The sequence below is a fragment of the Panulirus ornatus genome, chromosome 19 (assembly GCF_036320965.1).
Source record: "Panulirus ornatus isolate Po-2019 chromosome 19, ASM3632096v1, whole genome shotgun sequence".
NCBI lineage: Eukaryota > Metazoa > Arthropoda > Malacostraca > Decapoda > Palinuridae > Panulirus > Panulirus ornatus.
Window position 1 is genome coordinate 20,680,128 of NC_092242.1, and position 19,446 is coordinate 20,699,573.

Here is a 19,446-nt window from a genome sequence, read left to right on the forward strand (position 1 = left end):
AGTTTCAGTTTCTAAATTGTTTCTTACATTTTTCATATGTATATATATGTATGTGTGTGTGTGTGTATATGTGCGTATGTATGTGTATGTGTGTGTATGTGTATATGTATATATATATGTATATTATCCCTAGGGATAGGGGTGAAAGAATACTTCCCACGTATTCCTCGCGTGTCGTAGAAAGCGACTAGAGGGGACGGGAGCAGGGGGCCAGAAATCCTCCCCTCCTTGTATTAACTTTCTAAAATGGGAAACAGAAGAAGGAGTCACGCGGGGAGTGCTCATCCTCCTCGAAGGCTCAGAGTGGGGTGCCTAAATGTGTGTGGATGTAACCAAGATGTGAAAAAAGGAGAGATAGGTAGTATGTTTGAGGAAAGGAACCTAGATGTTTTGGCTCTGAGTGAAACGAAGCTCAAGGGTAAAGGGGAAGAGTGGTTTGGGAATGTCTGGGGAGTAAAGTCAGGGGTTAGTGAGAGGACAAGAGCAAGGGAAGGAGTAGCAATACTCCTGAAACAGGAGTTGTGGGAGTATGTGATAGAGTGTAAGAAAGTAAATTCTCGATTAATATGGGTAAAACTGAAAGTTGATGGAGAGAGGTGGGTGATTATTGGTGCATATGCACCTGGGCATGAGAAGAAAGATCAAGAGAGGCAAGTGTTTTGGGAGCAGCTGAATGAGTGTGTTAGTGGTTTTGATGCACGAGACCGGGTTATAGTGATGGGTGATTTGAATGCAAAGGTGAGTAATGTGGCAGTTGAGGGAATAATTGGTATACATGGGGTGTTCAGTGTTGTAAATGGAAATGGTGAAGAGCTTGTAGATTTATGTGCTGAAAAAGGACTGATGATTGGGAATACCTGGTTTAAAAAGCGAGATATACATAAGTATACTTATGTAAGTAGGAGAGATGGCCAGAGAGCGTTATTGGATTACGTGTTAATTGACAGGCGTGCGAAAGAGAGACTTTTGGATGTTAATGTGCTGAGAGGTGCAACTGGAGGGATGTCTGATCATTATCTTGTGGAGGCTAAGGTGAAGATTTGTATGGGTTTTCAGAAAAGAAGAGTGAATGTTAGGGTGAAGAGGGTGGTGAGAGTAAGTGAGCTTGAGAAGGAGACCTGTGTGAGGAAGTACCAGGAGAGACTGAGTACAGAATGGAAAAAGGTGAGAACAATGGAAGTAAGGGGAGTGGGGGAAGAATGGGATGTATTTAGGGAATCAGTGATGGATTGCGCAAAAGATGCTTGTGACATGAGAAGAGTGGGAGGTGGGTTGATTAGAAAGGGTAGTGAGTGGTGGGATGAAGAAGTAAGAGTATTAGTGAAAGAGAAGAGAGAGGCATTTGGACGATTTCTGCAGGGAAAAAATGCAATTGAGTGGGAGATGTATAAAAGAAAGAGACAGGAGGTCAAGAGAAAGGTGCAAGAGGTGAAAAAGAGGGCAAATGAGAGTTGGGGTGAGAGAGTATCATTAAATTTTAGGGAGAATAAAAAGATGTTCTGGAAGGAGGTAAATAAAGTGCGTAAGACAAGGGAGCAAATGGGAATTTCAGGGAAGGGCGCAAATGGGGAGGTGATAACAAGTAGTGGTGGTGTGAGAAGGAGATGGAGTGAGTATTTTGAAGGTTTGTTGAATGTGTTTGATGATAGAGTGGCAGATATAGGGTGTTTTGGTTGTGGTGTACAAAGTGAGAGGGTTAGGTAAAATGATTTGGTAAACAGAGAAGAGGTAGTAAAAGCTTTGCGGATGATGAAAGCCGGCAAGGCAGCAGGTTTGGATGGTATTGCAGCGGAATTGATTAAAAAAGGGGGTGACTGTATTATTGACTGGTTGGTAAGGTTATTTATTTGTATGTATGACTCATGGTGAGGTGCCTGAGGATTGGCGGAATGCATGCATAGTACCATTGTACAAAGGCAAAGGGGATAAGAGTGAGTGCTCAAATTACAGAGGTATAAGTTTGTTGAGTATTCCTGGTAAATTATATGGGAGGGTATTGATTGAGAGGGTGAAGGCATGTACAGAGCATCAGATTGGGGAAGAGCAGTGTGGTTTCAGAAGTGGTAGAGGATGTGTGGGTCAGGTGTTTGCTTTGAAGAATGTATGTGAGAAATACTTAGAAAAGCAAATGGATTTGTATGTAGCATATATGGATCTGGAGAAGGCATATGATAGAGTTGATAGAGATGCTCTGTGGAAGGTATTAAGAATATATGGTGTGGGAGGCAAGTTGTTAGAAGCAGTGAAAAGTTTTTCTCGAGGATGTAAGGCATGTGTACGTGTAGGAAGAGAAGAAAGTGATTGGTTCTCAGTGAATGTAGGTTTGCAGCAGGGGTGTGTAATGTCTCCATGGTTGTTTAATTTGTTTATGGATGGGGTTGTTAGGGAGGTGAATGCAAGAGTTTTGGAAAGAGGGGCAAGTATGAAGTCTGTTGTGGATGAGAGAGCTTGGGAAGTGAGTCAGTTGTGGTTCGCTGATGATACAGCACTGGTGGCTGATTCATGTGAGAAACTGCAGAAGCTGGTGACTGAGTTTGGTAAAATGTGTGAAAGAAGACAGTTAAGAGTAAATGTGAATAAGAGCAAGGTTATTAGGTACAGTAGGGTTGAGGGTCAAGTCAATTGGCAGGTAAGTTTGAATGGAGAAAAACTGGAGGAAGTAAAGTGTTTTAGATATCTGGGAGTGGATCTGGCAGCGGATGGAACCATGGAAGCGGAAGTGAATCATAGGGTGGGGGAGGGGGCGAAAATCCTGGGAGCCTTGAAGAATGTGTGGAAGTCGAGAACATTATCTCGGAAAGCAAAAATGGGTATGTTTGAAGGAATAGTGGTTCCAACAATGTTGTAAGGTTGCGAGGCGTGGGCTATGGATAGAGTTGTGCGCAGGAGGATTGGTGTGCTGGAAATGAGATGTTTGAGGACAATGTGTGGTGTGAGGTGGTTTGATCGAGTAACTAACGTAAGGGTAAGAGAGATGTGTGGAAATAAAAAGAGCGTGGTTGAGAGAGCAGAAGAGGGTGTTTTGAAATGGTTTGGGCACATGGAGAGAATGAGTGAGGAAAGACTGACCAAGAGGATATATGTGTCGGAGTTTGAGCACTCACTCTCATCCCCTTTGCCTTTGTACAATGGCACTATGCACGCATTCCACCAATCCTCAGGCACCTCACCATGAGTCATACATACATTAAATAACCTTTCCAACCAGTCAATAATACAGTCACCCCGTTTTTTAATCAATTCGACTGCAATACCATCCAAACCTGCTGCCTTGCCGGCTTTCATCTTCCGCAAAGCTTTTACTACCTCTTCTCTGTTTACCAAATCATTTTCCCTAACCCTCTCACTTTGCACACCACCTCGACCAAAACACCCTATATCTGCACTCTATCATCAAACACATTCAACAAACCTTCAAAATACTCACTCCATCTCCTTCTCACATCACCACTACTTGTGATCACCTCCCCATTAGCGCCCTTCAATGAAGTTCCCATTTGCTCCCTTGTCTTACGCACTTTATTTACCTCCTTCTAGAACATCTTTTTATCCTCCCTAAAATTTAATGATACTCTCTCACCCCAACTCTCATTTGCCCTCTTTTACACCTCTTGCACCTTTCTCTTGACCTCCTGTCTCTTTCTTATATACATCTCCCACTCAATTTCATTTTTTCCCTGCAAAAATCGTCCAAATGCCTCTCTCTTCTCTTTCACTAATAATCTTACTTCTTCATCCCACCACTCACTACCCTTTCTAATCAACCCACCTCCCACTCTTCTCATGCCACAAGCATCTTTTACGCAATCCATCACTGATTCCCTAAATACATACCATTCCTCCCCCACTCCCCTTACTTCCATTGTTCTCACTTTTTTCCATTCTGTACTCAGTCTCTCCTGGTACTTCCTCACACAAGTCTCCTTCCCAAGCTCACTTACTCTCACCACCCTCTTCACCCCAACATTCACTCTTCTTTTCTGAAAACCTATACAAATCTTCACCTTAACCTCCACAAGATAATGATCAGATATCCCTCCAGTTGCACCTCTCAGCACATTAACATCCAAAAGTGTCTCTTTCGCAGCGCCTGTCAATTAACACGTAATCCAATAACGCTCTCTGGACATCTCTCCTACTTACATACGTATACTTATGTATATCTCGCTTTTTAAACCAGGTATTCCCAATCACCAGTCCTTTTTCAGCACATAAATCTACAAGCTCTTTACCATTTCCATTTACAATACTGAACACCCCATGTATACCATATATATATATATATATATATATATATATATATATATGTGTGTGTGTGTGGAAGTCGAGAACATTATCTCGGAAAGCAAAAATGGGTATGTTTGAAGGAATAGTGGTTCCAACAATGTTGTATGGTTGCGAGGCGTGGGCTATGGATAGAGTTGTGCGCAGGAGGATGGATGTGCTGGAAATGAGATGTTTGAGGACAATGTGTGGTGTGAGGTGGTTTGATCGAGTAAGTAACGTAAGGGTAAGAGAGATGTGTGGAAATAAAAAGAGCGTGGTTGAGAGAGCAGAAGAGGGTGTTTTGAAATGGTTCGGGCACATGGAGAGAATGAATGAGGAAAGATTGACCAAGAGAATATATGTGTCGGAAGTGGAGGGAACGAGGAGAAGAGGGAGACCAAATTGGAGGTGGAAAGATGGAGTGAAAAAGATTTTGTGTGATCGGGGCCTGAACATGCAGGAGGGTGAAAGGAGGGCAAGGAATAGAGTGAATTGGAGCGATGTGGTATACCGGGGTTGACGTGCTGTCAGTGTATTGAATCAAGGCATGTGAAGCGTCTGGGGTAAACTATGGAAAGCTGTGTAGGTATGTATATTTGTGTGTGTGGACGTATGTATATACATGTGTATGGGGGTGGGTTGGGCCATTTCTTTCGTCTGTTTTTTTTTTTCCGCTGTCTCCCACGTTTGCGAGGTAGTGCAAGGAAACAGACGAAAGAAATGGCCCAACCCACCCCCATACACATGTATATACGTATGTCCACACACGCAAATATACATACCTACACAGCTTTCCATGGTTTATCCCAGACGCTCCACATGCCTTGATTCAATCCACTGACAGCACGTCAACCCCGGTATACCACATCGCTCCAATTCAATCTATTCCTTGCCCTCCTTTCACCCTCCTGCATGTTCAGGCCCCGATCACACAAAATCTTTTTCACTCGGTCTTTCCACCTCCAATTTGGTCTCCCTCTTCTCCTCGTTCCCTCCACCTCCAACACATATATCCTCTTGGTCAATCTTTCCTCACTCATTCTCTCCATGTGCCCAAACCATTTCAAAACACCCTCTTCTGCTCTCTCAACCACGCTCTTTTTATTTCCACACATATATATATTATCCCTGGGTATAGGGGAGAAAGAATTCTTCCCACGTATTCCCTGCGTGCCGTAGAAGGCGACTAAAAATGGAGGGAGCGGGTGGCTGGAAATCCTCCCCTCTCGTTGTTCTTTTTTTTTCCAAAGGAAGGAACGGAGAGGGGGGCCAGGTGGGGATTTTCCCTCTGAGGCCCAGTCCTCTGTTCTTAACACTACCTCGCAAACACGGGAAATGGCGAATAATATGAAAAAAAAAAATATATATATATATATATATATATATATATATATATATATATATATATATATATGTTGTTCGCTGATGATACAGCGCTTGTGGCTGATTCATGTGAGAAACTGCAGAAGCTGGTGACTGAGTTTGGTAAAGTGTGTGGAAGAAGAAAGTTAAGAGTAAATGTGAATAAGAGCAAGGTTATTAGGTACAGTAGGGTTGAGGGTCAAGTCAATTGGGAGGTGAGTTTGAATGGAGAAAAACTGGAGGAAGTGAAGTGTTTTAGATATCTGGGAGTGGATCTGGCAGCGGATGGAACCATGGAAGCGGAAGTGGATCATAGGGTGGGGGAGAGGGCGAAAGTTCTGGGGGCCTTGAAGAATGTGTGGAAGTCGAGAACATTATCTCGGAAAGCAAAAATGGGTATGTTTGAAGGAATAGTGGTTCCAACAATGTTGTATGGTTGCGAGGCGTGGGCTATGGATAGAGTTGTGCGCAGGAGGATGGATGTGCTGGAAATGAGATGTTTGAGGACAATGTGTGGTGTGAGGTGGTTTGATCGAGTGAGTAACGTAAGGGTAAGAGAGATGTGTGGAAATAAAAAGAGTGTGGTTGAGAGAGCAGAAGAGGGTGTTTTGAAGTGGTTTGGGCACATGGAGAGAATGAGTGAGGAAAGATTGACCAAGAGGATATATGTGTCGGAGGTGGAGGGAACGAGGAGAAGAGGGAGACCAAATTGGAGGTGGAAAGATGGAGTGAAAAAGATTTTGTGTGATCGTGGCCTGAACATGCAGGAGGGTGAAAGGAGGGCAAGGAATAGAGTGAATTGGAGCGATGTGGTATACCGGGGTTGACGTGCTGTCAGTGGATTGAATCAAGGCATGTGAAGCGTCTGGGGTAAACCATGGAAAGCTGTGTAGGTATGTATATTTGCGTGTGTGGACGTATGTATATACATGTGTATGGGGGGGGGGGTTGGGCCATTTCTTTCGTCTGTTTCCTTGCGCTACCTCGCAAACGCGGGAGACAGCGACAAAGTATAATAAAAAAAAAAAAAATAATATATATATATATATATATATATATATATATATATATATATATATATATATATAAGAGTGAGTGAGTGCTCAAATTACAGAGGTATAAGTTTGTTGAGTATTCCTGGTAAATTATATGGGAGGGTATTGATTGAGGGGGTGAAGGCATGTACAGAGCATCAGATTGGGGAAGAGCAGTGTGGTTTCAGAAGTGGTAGAGGATGTGTGGATCAGGTGTTTGCTTTGAAGAATGTATGTGAGAAATACTTAGAAAAGCAAATGGATTTGTATGTAGCATTTATGGATCTGGAGAAGGCATATGATAGAGTTGATAGAGATGCTCTGTGGAAGGTATTAAGAATATATGGTGTGGGAGGCAAGTTGTTAGAAGCAGTGAAAAGTTTTTATCGAGGATGTAAGGCATGTGTACGTGTAGGAAGAGAGGAAAGTGATTGGTTCTCAGTGAATGTAGGTTTGCGGCAGGGGTGTGTGATGTCTCCATGGTTGTTTAATTTGTTTATGGATGGGGTTGTTAGGGAGGTAAATGCAAGAGTTTTGGAAAGAGGGGCAAGTATGAAGTCTGTTGGGGATGAGAGAGCTTGGGAAGTGAGTCAGTTGTTGTTCGCTGATGATACAGCGCTGGTGGCGGATTCATGTGAGAAACTGCAGAAGCTGGTGACGGAGTTTGGTAAAGTGTGTGGAAGAAGAAAGTTAAGAGTAAATGTGAATAAGAGCAAGGTTATTAGGTACAGTAGGGTTGAGGGTCAAGTCAATTGGGAGGTGAGTTTGAATGGTGAAAAACTGGAGGAAGTGAAGTGTTTTAGATATCTGGGAGTGGATCTGTCAGCGGATGGAACCATGGAAGCGGAAGTGGATCATAGGGTGGGGGAGGGGGCGAAAATTTTGGGAGCCTTGAAAAATGTGTGGAAGTCGAGAACATTATCCCGGAAAGCAAAAATGGGTATGTTTGAAGGAATAGTAGTTCCAACAATGTTGTATGGTTGCGAGGCGTGGGCTATGGATAGAGTTGTGCGCAGGAGGATGGATGTGCTGGAAATGAGATGTTTGAGGACAATGTGTGGTGTGAGGTGGTTTGATCGAGTAAGTAACGTAAGGGTAAGAGAGATGTGTGGAAATAAAAAGAGCGTGGTTGAGAGAGCAGAAGAGGGTGTTTTGAAATGGTTTGGGCACATGGAGAGAATGAGTGAGGAAAGATTGACCAAGAGGATATATGTGTCGGAGGTGGAGGGAACGAGGAGAAGAGGGAGACCAAATTGGAGGTGGAAAGATGGAGTGAAAAGGATTTTGTGTGATCGGGGCCTGAACATGCAGGAGGGTGAAAGGAGGGCAAGGAATAGAGTGAATTGGAGCGATGTGGTATACAGGGGTTGACGTGCTGTCAGTGGATTGAATCAAGGCATGTGAAGCGTCCGGGGTAAACCATGGAAAGCTGTGTAGGTATGTATATTTGCGTGTGTGGACGTGTGTATGTACATGTGTATGGGGGGGGTTGGGCCATTTCTTTCGTCTGTTTCCTTGCGCTACCTCGCAAACGCGGGAGACAGCGACAAGTATAAAAAAAAAAAAAAAAAAAAAAAAATATATATATATATATATATATATATATATATATATATATATATATATACACACACACACACATGTACATATCCATACTTGCTGCCTTCTTCCATTCCCGTCACCACCCTGCCACACATGAAATAGCATTCCCTACCCTCCAGCATGGCAGAATCAGTAACCCAAAAAAGGCCACATTTGTTCACACTCAGTCTCTAGCTGTCATATATCATGCACCAAAACCACAGCTCTCTTTCCCCATGCAGGCCCCACATACCTTTCCATGGTTTACCCCAGACACTTCACATACCCTAGTTCAATCCATTGCCAGCACGTTGACCCCAGTATACCACATCATTCCAGTTTACTCTATTCCTTGCACTCTTTTCCCTCTCCTGTATGTTCAGGCCCCGCTCACTCAAAATCTTTTTCACTCCATCCTTTCCCCTCCAATTTGGTCTTATATATCTACAGTGTTATCTTCCAAGACTTGGACCTTTTGGTATGTAATGGTGTTGGGATTGGAAAGTATTTGGGCTTGGATAGAATAACTATTCCCTCCCAAACTGGGATTACATCCTTTCTATCCCAGACTGTGTGGTTGAAGGTTGGGGTGTATTCTGGGTTATAGGAGAAAAACTTTACACCATTAACTGCTCTATTCTGGCAGGATATCTACAATTTGGAGTGGCATCTCTCTCTCTCTCTCTCTCTCTCTCTCTCTCTCTCTCTCTCTCTCTCTCTCTCTCTCTCTCTCTCTCTCTCTCTCTCTCATCCTGAACACCAGCAAGTTCTCATTAAGTAAGAATTGCTTTCTCTCTCTCTCTCATCCTGAACACCAGCAAGTTCTCATTAAGTGAGAATGGCTTCACATGCGCACATGCTGTATCTCGTTGTCAGTTTTCCATACTTCATGTTGATAGCTTCATTGACATCATGTTCCCTGCCACCATGATTTATCACATCAGCTCATTCTATCCAGTGCATGCTCCTTGCTCTTGAGAATGTTTAGGCCTTGGTACTTCATATGTCTATCACTCCATCCTTCCAATTCCTCCTATTTCTTCCAATTTGCTTATGCTTAAATCTTCTTTATCGTTTTGTCTTTGCTCATTCCCTTTTTATGTCCTAGCTTTTGCAGAATAATTTGGCTGGCCCTCAGTCAGACTACACTCACTTCCCTCAGCACCCTGTCCAGAAACAGACTAACACTTTTGTGCATGAGGTGCTGAGTGTTCCTGGTGCTATTGAATTGAATGAGGTATATACAGCTTGCAGTCAGCTGCATGTTAATGTTTACAGTGCAGTAGCTGCTGATTTGTGACTGTGCTTTTGGTCTTTCATTGTTTTTACGTGCTTTTATTTGTAATTGAATACTTATATTTTGTTTATGAAATAAAGTGTCTACCAATATCACCTTTACAGGAAATTTGATGAGATATACATTCCCACTAGCACATAAATGTTTATAGTGATTATCAGTTTATGATGCTGTTTTTGGTCTTAAATTATTTTCCTATGCTTTTGTTCATAAATGATTGCTTTGCAATGTTGTATACTGTATTAGTATATCTTTTGTTAACAGCATCATTACAGTAAGTTTGATGAAATGCACACTTAATATTAAGGTCCTTTTTTTCTTTTTTTTTTACTTCTTTTTGTACATTTTCACCATTTCCTGTGTTAATGAAGTAGCACCAGGAACAGATGGAGAAATGCCCTCATTCTTTCTCATCCACTCTTTAGCTGTCATGTATGATACACTGAGCCCCCTATATCCACAGTCAAGCCTCACAGACTTTTGTGTGGTTTCCCCTGACCACTTCATGTGCCATGGTTCAGCATATTGTCTCCTACAAGCCAGTTACAGCCTCAATGCCACTTCACTCACTTTTCCATTCAAATTAAACCATCACTAATACCCGTTTTCTTGCTTTGAAATTACTGACATACTGACTCATCTGCTCACAGTCATAGTCAGATGCATAAGCATTAATAATCACCTACATTTTATAATCAGCCTTCATTTTTACCCACGTTAGTCTCTCTCATTTTTTTTACACCCAAGCACACTCAGACTCCCCAACCTGAACCTTTGAGGAGGATGAGTGCTTCATGCTTGGCTCATTCTGCTTTTCTGTCTTTTAGAAATTGAAATCCAAGAAAAGGGATTCCAGCCTCCTTTTCTCCCTTCTTAGGTGCTATCTATAATGGACAGGGAATACATGGGTATTATTGCTTCTCCTCTATCCATGAGGATAAGGGAGAAGGTAGTTTACACATAATATCAATTTGTGATGCTCTTTTTTGGCATGCTTTTATTTTTAGATGAATACTGTATAAAGTTTGTGACTGTTTTTTGGTCTTGCATTGCATTTATGAGCAGGGTTTTTTTATGTCAAATAACTGCTCTTTTATATTGTATTATATCCAGACTTCACCATATTGAATAATTGTAAACATGTTTATATTTGCACTTTTTGGTAATGGAGAATGATTTTTTCACCTTAATCTTTTTTATAATTTATTTCTCAGTAAAAATGTCTGTGAGCACTTCAAACAAGAAAATGCACCAATTGACCCGTAAATTGATTTTTTGTGAATTTTCAGAGCTGGATGCATATTGCTTCCAGTGTGCACCAGCTTAAGTGTTGTGGAGGATGCATATTGAGATAGCCATGCAGGAGCTCTCCTGCATAGCAGTCAAAACATCTTTGATGTAGACACACTTACATTGGGAACCACTCACCTTGCACAGTTCCTAATTTTGCACACGCCTTACTCCCAATAAAATTCACTTCATTTAGTAACTTCCCTTTTACTCTACATTTTTGAAGCATCTTCGATAATGCATTTGTCAGTCATATTACATGCTTTCTCTAGATCCTTAAAAAACCATGTGCAAATCACTCTCTCTCTTCAAGTATTTCTCACACATTTTTTTGGAGCAAACACCAACTCCTTGCACTCTTTACCTCATGAATTGCTCATCATAACTGTCCCATTCATCTTAAGAGATGGATTCATCAGACATGTACCTTTATGATTCGGATGTTGATTGTTGTCCACAAAGGCACCTCATACATACTCTGCTAGTCAACAGGCACCTCACCTAAGGACATATGTTGCTGAACAGCCTGACAATGAAAACATCAGACCTTTCTTAAGAAACTCAGCAGCAGTCTTATTCATTCTCGAGGCTTTCATTGTGTGCAAAGGTTTTGCCTCTTCTTTTGTCACCATCCCATTTACCATGCCTCTCCCATCCCACAAGCCATCTCATCCCAAACACATATTGTCTGCCTCTCTTTTGTCAAAAACGTACAACAGTTCTTTTATACTTGCTTCATCTCTTTCACTATCCCTTTTACCACTTCTACAGCTGCCCTTTCACTGTCCCATTTGTTTTTGTTTTCCCATTGTTCTCTTCCAAGGTAATTTTTTTATTCCTTCTAAATTTCTTTGATACTTTCTCTTCCCATCTCTTATCTGCACTCTTTTTCAGCTTTTGTGCCTTTCTCTTGACCTGCTTTCTCTTGTGCTCCTCCAAATCATTAGCACTTCTTTCCTGCATATATCATCCATACATCTCTCTTTTTTCTTAATTAGTGATTTAGGTTCCTCACTCCATCTCTCTCTGCACTTTTTCTTACCTCTGCACACTGTCTTACATGTCCCATGCACTTCAGTTACATACATAAGCACCACTTCCAAAATACCTCAATACCTTTCACATCTCATCCACCCCCTTGATTTTACTTTACCATCAATCTACCCTTATACCTTGGCACACAGGCCACTTTTCTTTTCTCATCCACTTTTCGAAGCTCTCCCACTGTCTTTTACTTTTTTCACACATGTAACTTCCTATTTTGCTCACCTCACTTTAAAATTGTTTCCACCAATAGATGACCAGATATTTCATCTGTCAGTCCTCTTAGCATTCCATGTTGTCATCTTTGCTTCCCAGTCATCTAGTGAATTAGTTAATGAAACATTACCTCATGTTCACCTACAACTTTCTCATCCATGTATACGCATGAATGAACCTTTTCTTGTAAATCAAAGAGTATTGTTGTAGTATTTATTAAACTATACTATAAATCATATTGCTTTGTAGCTGTAAAATTTATACATTTGTCACCACCAAAGATGTAATCACCGTTACTGTCATGAGTTGCCTCATCTTCCAAGCCAGATATGGGTTCATTACTGCAAGATGTTGCAGTACTTCATCTTAGTTGTCTGAGTACAGAAATAAGTTTCTTAGTTCCAAAACATATTTTCATCGTGAACAAGTGATTTTCATAAGGTGGATATAATGGAAAAAATATATCCCAAACAATGAGGTAATATTGATAGTAATAATGTAGTCATGTTTATAGTGTATTAAATTCAATATGTAGGTATCATTTCTTTTAATGTAAACTTCTTGATAATCATTTTTTCAGTGATTTATAATGAATTCTTCCTGCTTTCATGTTGGTTATCAGTGGATATAAAATTTTGAGAATTATATCATAGCTCATACCCAATATATTATTTTTTTGTGATTTTGTTTCTTTGTTGATTACTGGGACTTTCTGATTTTCATTATACTTAAGGGATACTAATAAGGCCTCATTATCACCAGTTCTGGGTAGGTAAGTGTTCCCTGAAGCCTGAAACCAATTGTTGCAGGTGTTGTGTCTAGCACCTCAGCCATATCCGGGAGTTTGACCTTATTGAGAGCGTTAGAGGCTGGGGAGCACATGATTAGAAAGGGTACCAAAAGTTTTTGTTTTTGTGTTTTTATGCTCAGTTATTTTAAAGATTTAGTTCAGTATTGAATGATTGTTTTCTTATTCCTGGAGTTTTATGTGTCTTGACTGATGTGGGTCTCAGGAGTTTGAATTCTCAGGCATAACGAATTAGTTTGATGATTAATGTAAAATATAACAGTTGTAATACCTTGATTATGGATTTTTTAATTTTTTCTCTAATTTGATGAACAGTAAGCAACTTGTGTATATATATATATATATATATATATATATATATATATATATATATATATATATATATATATATATATATGCACTTTTGGAAACAATGCTTAAGGGACCACAGTTTTTGAATTATTAAGATGTATATCAGCCATCATGATATTGCTTGCACCATTATCAATGGAGTTCCTGTTGCTGGAATACTGGTACAGTTTGTCCTTTCAAACTTTGGCAGCTCCCATGACATAACACTTTTGAGGGTACTGGTTCTCAGTTTAATGGCAGTTATGCTTGCCAAATTTGCTGATTTATTGTCTAGCCACTGCCCAGTTGTCTGCTTGTTATCACAGGCCAGTGTTGAGTCTTTTGAATTGCTAAGTTTGACTAAGTACCTGAAGCATGTTACATTGCAAAAAAAAGTTAAGAAGGCTTCAGGACAGTGAGGCGGAGCTCCTCCAAATCCCTCACCATCCCTTTTGCCAGATGCCCCTGAGCATGAACTGTATTTCAGTGATAACTTAAGTACAGCCAGATCAACTCGTATAATTGATGAAATACAAGACCTGCCTCCACTACTATCAGTCATCATCATCACAGGAAGGTGACACTCATATTTACCCACCCCTCTGTAACCTCATGCGAGGCAGATCCCACCTCCAGCACTTCAACCTCTCTGTAATCACCTACTGTTTTTATGAGTCTGCTTTTTACATTTTGTAATAGAAAACTAAAAAGTATTTTGGTAAATGCAGTAAATAACTATTATAGCAGTGTTACTTAAAGCTGATATAAGTTCATGTATTAAGGAAATAAAACATGACAAATTAAGCTATACCAGGAAATACCAGGAGAGACTGAGTGCAGAGTGGAAAAAGGTGAGAGCAAAGGATGTAAGAGGAGCGAGGGAGGAATAAGATGTATTTAGGGAAGCAGTGATGGCTTGCGCTAAAGATGCTTGTAGCATGAGAAGCGTGGGAGGTGGGCAGATTAGAAAGGGTAGTGAGTGGTGGCATGAAGTAAGATTATGAGTGAAAGAGAAGAGAGAGGCATTTGGATGAGTTTTGCAAGGAAATAGTGCAAATGACTAGGAGATGTATAGAAGAAAGAGGCAGGAGGTCAAGAGAAAGGTGCAAGAGGTGAAAAAGAGGGCAGATGAGAGTTGGGGTGAGAGAGTATCATTAAATTTTTTGGAGAATAAAAAGATGTTTTGGAAGGAGGTAAATAAAGTGTGTAAGACAAGAGAACAAATGGGAACATCTGTGAAGGGGGCTAATGGGGAGGTGATAACAAGTAGTGGTGATGTGAGAAGGAGGTGGAGTGAGTATTTTGAAGGTTTGTTGAACGTGTTAGATGATAAGAGTGGCAGATATAGGGTGTTTTGGTTGAGATGGTGTGCGAAGTGAAAGGGTCAGGGAGAATGGTTTGGTAAACAGAGAAGAGGTAGTGAAAGCTTTGCGTAAGATGAAAGCTAGCAAGGTGGCGGGATTGGATGGTATTGTAGTGGAATTTATTAAAGAAGGGGGTGACTGTGTTGTTGACTGGTTGGTGAGGATATTTAAAGTATATATGGTTCAATGTGAAGTGCCTGAGGATTAGCAGAATGCATACATAGTGCCACTGTACAAAGGCAAAGGGGATGAAGGTGAGTGTTCAAATTACAGAGGTATAAGTTTGTTGAGTATTCCTACGAAATTGTATGGGAGGGTATTGATTGAGAGGGTGAAGACATGTACAGAGCATCAGATTGGGGAAGAGCAGTGTGGTTTTAGAAGTGGTAGAGGATGTGTGGATCAGGTGTTTGCTTTGAAGAATATATTTATTTATTTATTTTACTTTGTCGCTGTCTCCCGCGTTAGCGAGGTAGCGCAAGAAAACAGACGAAAGAATAGCTCAACCCACCCACATACACATGTATGTATGTACATACATGTCCACACACACAAATATACATACCTATACATCTCAATGTTTATTTATTTATTTTGCTTTGTCGCTGTCTTCCGCGTTAGCAAGGTAGCGCAAGGAAACAGACGAAAGAATGGCCCAACCCGCCCACATACACATGTATATACATACACGTCCACACACGCAAATATACATACCTATACATCTCAATGTACACATATATATACACACACAGACATATACATATATACACATGTACATAATTCATACTGTCTGCCTTTATTTGTTCCCATCGCCACCTCGCCACACATGAAATAACAACCACCTCCCCCCTCATATGTGCAAGGTAGACACATGGAAAAGACACGAAAGGCCCCATTCGTTCACACTCAGTCTCTAGCTGTCATGTAATAATGCACTGAAACCACAGCTCCCTTTCCACATCCAGGCCCTACGGAACTTTCCATGGTTTACCCCAGACGCTTCACATGCCCTGGTTCAATCCATTGACAGCACGTCGACCCCGGTATACCACATCGTTCCAATTCACTCTATTCCTTGCACGCCTTTCACCCTTCTGCATGTTCAGGCCCCGATCACTCAAAATCTTTTTCACTCCATCTTTCCACCTCCAATTTGGTCTCCCACTTCTCCTTGTTCCCTCCACCTCTGACACATATATCCTCTTGGTCAATCTTTCCTCACTCATTCTCTCCATGTGACCAAACCATTTCAAAACACCCTCTTCTGCTCTCTCAACCACACTCTTTTTATTTCCACACATCTCTCTTACTCTTACATTACTTACTCGATCAAACCACCTCACACCCCATATTGTCCTCAAACATCTCATTTCCAGCACATCCACCCTCCTGCACACAACTCTATCCATAGCCCACGTCTCGCAACCATACAACATTGTTGGAACCACTATTCCTTCAAACATACCCATTTTTGCTTTCCGAGATAATGTTCTCAACTTCCAAACATTCTTCAAGGCTCCCAGAATTTTTGCCCCCTCCCCCACCCTGTGATTCACTTCTGCTTCCATGGTTCCATCTGCTGCCAGATCCACTCTCACATATCTAAAACACTTTACTTCCTCTGTTTTTCTACATTTAAACTTACCTCCCACTTGACTAGACCCTCAACCCTACTGTACCTAATAACCTTGCTCTTATTCACATTTACTCTCAACTTTCTTCTTTCACACACTTTACCAAACTCAGTCACCAGCTTCTGCAGTTTCTCACATGAATCAGCCACCAGTGCTGTATCATCAGCAAACAACAACTGACTCACTTCCCAAGCTCTCTCATCAACAATAGACTGCATACTTGCCCCTCTTTCCAAAACTCTTGCATTTGCCTCCTGAACAACCCCATCCATAAACAAATTAAACAACCATGGAGACATCACACACCCCTGCTGCAAACCTACATTCACTGAGAACCAATCACTTTCCTCTCTTCCTACACGTACACATGCCTTACATGCTCAAGAAAAACTTTTCACTGCTTCTAACAGCTTGCCTCCCACACCATATGTTCTTAATACCTTTCACAGAGCATCTCTATCAACTCTATCATATGCCTTCTCCAGATCCATAAAAGCTACATACAAATCCTTTTGCTTTTCTAAGTATTTCTCACATACATTCTTCAAAGCAAACACCTGATCCACACATCCTCTACCACTTCTGAAACCACACTGCTCTTCCCCAATCTGATGCTCTGTACATGCCTTCACCCTCTCAATCAATACCCTCCCATATAATTTACCAGGAATACTCAACAAACTTATACCTCTGTAATTTGAGCACTCACTCTCATCCCCTTTGCCTTTTACAATGGCACTATGCAAGCATTCCGCCAATCCTCAGGCACCTCACCATGAATCATACATACATTAAATGACCTTACCAACCAGTCAACAATACAGTCACCCCCTTTTTAATCAATTCCACTGCAATACCATCCAAACCTGCTGCCTTGCCGGTTTTCATCTTCCGTAAAGCTTTTACTACCTCTTCTCTGTTTATCAAATCATTTTCCCTAACCCTCTCACTTTGCACACCACCTCGACCAAAAGACCCTATATCTGCCACTCTATCATCAAACACATTCAACAAACCTTCAAAATACTCACTCCATCTCCTTCTCATATCACCACTACTTGTTATCATCTCCCCATTAGCCTCCTTCACTGAAATTCCCATTTGCTCCCTTGGTTTACGCACTTTATTTACCTCCTTCCAGAACATCTTTTTATTCTCCCTAAAATTTAATGATACTCTCTCTCCCCAACTCTCATTTGCCCTCTTTTTCACCTCTTGCACCTTTCTCTTGACCTCCTGCCTCTTTCTTTTATACATCTCCCACTCATTTCCATTATTTTCCTGCAGAAATCGTCCAAATGCCTCTCTCTTCTCTTTCACTAATAATCTTACTTCTTCATCCCACCACTCACTACCCTTTCTAATCAACCCACCTCCCACGCTTCTCATGCCGCAAGCATCTTTTGCGCAAGCCATCACTGCTTCCCTAAGTACATCCCATTCCTCCCCCACTCCCCTTACCTCCTTTGTTCTCACCTTTTTCCATTCTGTACACAGTCTCTCCTGGTACTTCCTCACACAAGTCTCCTTACCAAGCTCACTTACTCTCGCCACTCTCTTCACCCCAACATTCTCTCTTCTATTCTGAAAACCCCTACAAATCTTCACCTTCGCCTCCACAAGATAATGATCAGACATCCCTCCAGTTGCACCTCTCAGCACATTAACATCCAAAACTCTCTCTTTCGCGCGCCTATCAATTAACACGTAATCCAATAACGCTCTCTGGCCATATCTCCTACTTACATACGTATACTTATGTATATCTCGCTTTTTAAACCAGGTACTCCCAATCACCAGTCTTTTTTTCAGCACATAAATGTACAAGCTCTTCACCATTTCAATTTACAACACTGAACACCCCATGTATACCAATTATTCCCTCAACTGCCACATTACTCACCTTTGCATTCAAATCACCCATCACTATAACCCGGTCTTGTGCATCAAAACCACTAACACACTCATTCAGCTGCTCCCAAAACACTTGCCTCTCATGATCTTTCTTCTCATGCCCAGGTGCATATGCACTAATAATCACCCCTCTCTCTCCATCCACTTTCAGTTTTACCCATATCAGTCTAGAATCTTACACTCTATCACATACTCCCACAACTCCTGTTTTAGGAGTAGTGCTACTCCTTCCCTTGCTCTTGTCCTCTCACTAACCCCTGACTTTACTCCCAAGACATTCCCAAACCACTCTTCTGCTTTACCCTTGAGCTTCGTTTCACTCAGAGCCAAAACATCCAGGTTCCTTTCCTCAAACATACTACCTATCTCTCCTTTTTTCTCATCTTGGTTACATCCACACACATTTAGACACCCCAATCTGAGCCTTCGAGGAGGATGAGCACTCCTCGCATGACTCCTTCATTTGTTTCCCCTTTTAGAAAGTTAAAATACAAGGAGGGGAGGGTTTCTGGCCCCACGCTCCCGTCTCCTTTAGTCGCCTTCTACGACACATGAGGAATGCGTGGGAAGTATTCTTTCTCCCCTATCCCCATGGATAAAATATATATATATATATATATATATATATATATATTGGGAGGTGAGTTTGAATGGAGAAAAACTGGAGGAAGTGAAGTGTTTTAGATATCTGGGAATGGATCTGGCAGCGGATGGAACCATGGAAGCGGAAGTGGATCATAGGGTGGGGGAGGGGGCGAAAATTCTGGGGGCCTTGAAGAATGTGTGGAAGTCGAGAACATTATCTTGGAAAGCAAAAATGGGTATGTTTGAAGGAATAGTGGTTCCAACAATGTTGTATGGTTGCGAGGTGTGGGCTATGGATAGAGTTGTGCGCAGGAGGATGGATGTGCTGGAAATGAGATGTTTGAGGACAATGTGTGGTGTGAGGTGGTTTGATCGAGTGAGTAACGTAAGGGTAAGAGAGATGTGTGGAAATAAAAAGAGCGTGGTTGAGAGAGCAGAAGAGGGTGTTTTGAAGTGGTTCAGGCACATGGAGAGAATGAATGAGGAAAGATTGACCAAGAGGATATATGTGTCGGAGGTGGAGGGAACGAGGAGAAGAGGGAGACCAAATTGGAGGTGGAAAGATGGAGTGAAAAAGATTTTGTGTGATCGGGGCCTGAACATGCAGGAGGGTGAAAGGAGGGCAAGGAATAGAGTGAATTGGAGCCATGTGGTATACCGGGGTTGACGTGCTGTCAATGGATTGAATCAAGGCATGTGAAGCGTCTGGGGTAAACCATGG

The 19,446-nt window shown here is 41.5% G+C and overlaps 1 protein-coding gene across 2 annotated transcripts in view; it reads left to right on the plus strand.

Moving 5' to 3' along the window:
• LOC139755437 (CDK5 and ABL1 enzyme substrate 2) overlaps positions 1 to 19,446 on the plus strand; it is a 180,834-nt gene that overhangs the window by 78,471 nt on the left and 82,917 nt on the right. Inside the window, exon 6 of one of the 2 annotated variants that reach the window (XM_071673741.1) lies at positions 12,900 to 12,983. The exons of the other annotated variant lie outside the window; for it this stretch is intronic. Coding sequence (XP_071529842.1) covers positions 12,900 to 12,983 — 84 coding nt within the window. The remainder of the gene's footprint in view (positions 1 to 12,899; positions 12,984 to 19,446) is intronic. 2 annotated transcript variants of the gene reach the window in all.